Source organism: Egretta garzetta, unplaced genomic scaffold (assembly GCF_000687185.1).
Source record: "Egretta garzetta isolate BGI_Z169 unplaced genomic scaffold, ASM68718v1 scaffold53, whole genome shotgun sequence".
Taxonomy (NCBI): domain Eukaryota; kingdom Metazoa; phylum Chordata; class Aves; order Pelecaniformes; family Ardeidae; genus Egretta; species Egretta garzetta.
In genome coordinates, this window is record NW_009259312.1 from 1705113 (window position 1) to 1709110 (window position 3998).

General features: G+C 52.3%; 1 protein-coding gene across 1 annotated transcript in view; it reads left to right on the forward strand.

Moving 5' to 3' along the window:
• The window catches only part of PASD1 (PAS domain containing repressor 1), a 27614-nt gene extending 25972 nt beyond the window's left edge, over nucleotides 1–1642 (forward strand). The window contains 2 exon segments of the mRNA XM_035891945.1: nucleotides 1–20; nucleotides 1253–1642. The exon segment at nucleotides 1–20 is cut by the window's left edge and continues 24 nt beyond it. Of these exon segments, the coding sequence (XP_035747838.1) occupies nucleotides 1–20; nucleotides 1253–1423 (191 nt within the window). The 3' untranslated portion in view covers nucleotides 1424–1642.
• Nucleotides 1643–3998: the final 2356 nt, after the last annotated feature.

Here is a 3998-nt window from a genome sequence, read left to right on the forward strand (position 1 = left end):
AGCACCGTCTCTACCTTCAGGTAATGGAGCTGGAACAGGTTGGTGAGGATACACAGGGATGGCTTTGGGGTCGGGTTGGGGTTTTTTTGAAGAAATGGGGCTTAACCTGTCTAATCAAACCTGGTTAGTGCACTTGCACGTCCTCCATGCCCGTTGTATCTGCACATACCCAAGTGCTCAGCCTCCCCAGGCTGGCTCTGCGCCCGTTCAAGGCCATATCTTCAGTTATTACTTAGCATCCAGAAGAAATACCCAGTTTTTCAAACACAGCTTGTCATCCAGAGGAGCTCTGGTGGGAATCTTGCAGCAGATATGAAACATAAGAGATAAGCTTGTTTGAAAACATCCCTCCTGCTGTTAATGTCTCCACGTAGCAAGGCATTTTATCAGCTGCCGTCACTGCTTTCTTTTAATAAATGGGTGTTTCACAACACAAATCTCTGGAGAAGGTGATTTTGGTTTTTCAAAGCATAGATTCATCAGCGCACGCCAAACCAATGACACTGCCAAGGGGAGGGGTTGTTGAAACTAATAATTAATTAGTAATACGCTCTCCAAGACTTGCCGGTTGGCAGAGGTAAGTTACAGTCCTCCAGGCAAAGATGGTAGAAAACGAAGCAGGAGGAGTAGGTACAGCTGAAAGTAGCCATGCAGCAGGACTGGATTTAGAGAAAGAAATGAATCCTTGTCAGCAAATGTGGACATGAGCCGTCCCCACTTCGGGTACGTGTGCTCACCGGGTGCGCTGAGGTCCCGAGGACTAGCAATATGGAATGATGATGCTGGGGGAGATAAATAGCTCCAGGGCAACAGAAAACCAGGCTTTGGTGCCACAGTGCCTTTAATGGGGGGGTGAACCAGCAAGTCCAGGTCTTTGGGGTACCATCCACGGGTTGGTACATGGACAAGGTCACCCTACAACCTCTTACGTGGTTGCCTGAAGATCCTTCCCATGGAAGATGAAAGTTGCACGTCCTGCGGATTTTGCCAAGAAGCTTTTGAAGCCCATTCCTGTTGGGCATCCCATGGGTCTGGTAGGACAGATGGGTCCTGCTTCCCCCCGTACTCTCCAGGCATTGTCTGGCTGCACCAGCATCCCGAGCCACTTGTCCACAGCTTGTACCCTCGATGGGTAGAAGTTACCTTTAGGACATGGTACTGGGTACAAGCCTTAGTCTCCGATGCAGATCAAAAGAGGGAGCGGATGGGCAATAGCACAGGTCTGACTTGTTGGATTCGTGTCTCCCAACAGATGCAAGGTCCTGAGCCGGTGCCTGGGGGTCCAGCACAGCGCATTTTCCAGCCCACCCCCACCCCACAGCAGAACCCCCTGAGCTACTTCCTCCACTCGCAGCAGCAGAGCCGCCACACGCAGGGCCAGGCCTGCAACCTGCCCGACCTGCCTGAGATGCAGCTGCCCTGAACGCCGGGGTTGGGAGGCAGGGACCACCTTGGCTGCAGCCGCTCAGTGCCCCGGACGCACGCGGAGGGGAGGATGACGCCGTCAGAGCACGGGACGGGTGAGGTCGGGCCCCCTGGGGAAGGCGGTGGCTGGAGGGACGGTCCCCCCTGGGGAAGGACGGCTCCGGGGCTGCCTTGTCCATCAGGATTTCCACGCAGCCGTTCCGTGATGCTGCTCCGGCAGCCATATGTGCCCAGCACAGCGGTACAACTGGAAGGCGATGGCTTTCTGGCTGCAGGGAGGTTATTTATCAGGTTGCCACGAAGATTGCTTTGCAACAGAGAAAACCCTTTTCCATTCAGGACTTCAACGCTGAAAGTCACTGTGAATTTAAGCCCAGTGTTCGGCGCACATACCCAGACTGTGCTGGTCCGCAGGACGCCGTTGGATTACCATGTACATAATTCGTTTCGCTGTAGTAGGTCCATTGTGGATTTTTTTTTTCCTTTTTTCTATACCTCAGTCCTGCAATTTTTTGTTTTCCAGGAGATTGGATAATGCTGCTACTTTACATAACACCACTTTTGCCTGAATTTCTTACTGTTGTTATACCAGCTCACATCGCAGCTAGTACGATATTTGTCACGTTTTATTTTGGTTAACGAGTGCAGATAAATTTATATGGTTTTTACTCCCTGTAGCCAAATATTTTTCAGGTTACAGACAAAGAATTCTTAAGCGTTCTTTTTTTGGTGGTTTTTGTTTCAAGTGATGTAGTTGTATATGTTTCTATACAGGAAAACGAAGAGGCAAGCATAGAACAGCATATGACAGCAAACTTTGTGGTTTTGCTGGGTCGTGTTTCAATTTGGCGAACCTGAAGCGTACGATCACAACGACACAAGCGAAGTTACAAGCCCGTAGGGTCAGCAATAAATTGTATTTTTGTAAATTGTCACTTTTTAACTATAAGTTTATATTTATGAATTGAAAAAAAAACCAACCAGTTTATTCCTCAGTGGGTGTATAATTAAGTGTCCCTACTGTTTATGTCTTTCCAAAGGAAAAATGAAAATGTACAGTTCTGAGGCATTAGTAGCTGAGTACTAACTGGGCACTGTTAGAGCCCAAATGAAGGGGATGGGTTAGGCCATTACTATGAGCTTTGCAAGCAAATGATTAGTTAGGGCCAGGTCCATCTAGCAGCAAAGCTCCATCTGGCAGTCAGACCAAGGTTTAGGGACAGGTTAGTCTGTAACCTCTGTCGAATCCAAGCAAGGCGCACTTTTTTTTTTGCATTTGTTCGCTTTTTTCCTTGTGCAAGCCACTTTCTTGGCTCTTTGCACCACCACAGCAGCTGGACGCTGTTGCTTGCAGATGGAGCGGCCTTTAGCACGAGCAACCCCAAGCAGCCCTGTGTGTCAAGAAAATGGGGGGAATTGGGAAAGTTGGCATGCAAAAAAAATTAGGTATAGCTAATGGTACATAGAGCTAGAGCCATCTAATGCTGTAGATACAGCTGTACCTGTAGCTAGCTCGCTTTCTCCCACCAGCCACACACAATTTCTGAGCACTGGGAGGATTTCGTTAGCTTTGGGGCCAGGAGGATTTCGTTAGCTTTGGCGCCAGGCGTGAGCCTGTGAGCTTGGTAGCACGGGGGGGCGGGCAGAAAAACCTGACCAAAATAGGTTGTGCTAGCCCAAATTTCCCGGAATGCTCAGGAATGAAACAGGAAAGTGAAAGACCTGCCCCAGCCCCGGTTTCAGCTGCAGCCTTCCTGCGGCCTGGCGGGGTGCAGCGTGACTCCCCCCCTGCCCCGGCCGTGCCCCGGCCCCGTTGCACAGGGGGCTGTTTTCCAGCCGCCGGGCTTTTCCTGGGTGAGGGACAGGGTGTTGATGTGCTGCACTGCCCGGAGTGGCGGCGGGAGGAGCAGGGTGTGAGCGTGGCAGCCGGGCAAAAGCATGGGTTGGCGTTGGCTGGGGCGTTGGGGTGCATATCCCAGGGATGCCAGTGGTGACGGATTGCGGGTTGCAGAGCAGGCGGAGGGGAGGTGCTGCTTCCTGGCCGGGAGCAGCGTTTTGGGGAGCACAGTGGGCCGTAGCATGGAACCGAGGAGGTGCCTGGCAGCCCTTACCCCTGGGGTTACACTGGGGGGGCCAGTGCCTTGTGAGTGCTGTCCCTGGCCGGGATCCAGCCCAGCCAGCACATGCAGCCCCCAGGTACCGGGGTGGCCGAGCAGCTGCTCTTGGGCACAGCCCAATCTGGACCCCCCTGTTTCAAACCCCTACAAGCAACCATGGCTACAGCAGAGCCCTGGGCCGAGGCCACCTCACTTCTGGCCATGGGACGTGGGGCCCCTGCCGGTGTGGTACAGTCTGGAGCTGAAATAGTAACAGCCCCCTCCCCAGCCCTTGGCTCCTAGGGCCCAGGTCCCAGGGAGAGCACGGGGTCTTCCCTGCCCTGGGCGGTTTGTGCTTCAGTATCACCTGAGGGCCCACAGCAAGGGCCAGCAGGGAGCCTTTGAGGTAGGAAGTAATTTTAAAAAAAAAAAAAAAATTTTTTTTAAAGCACTCTTACTTTTAGGGTCTCCCCCTCC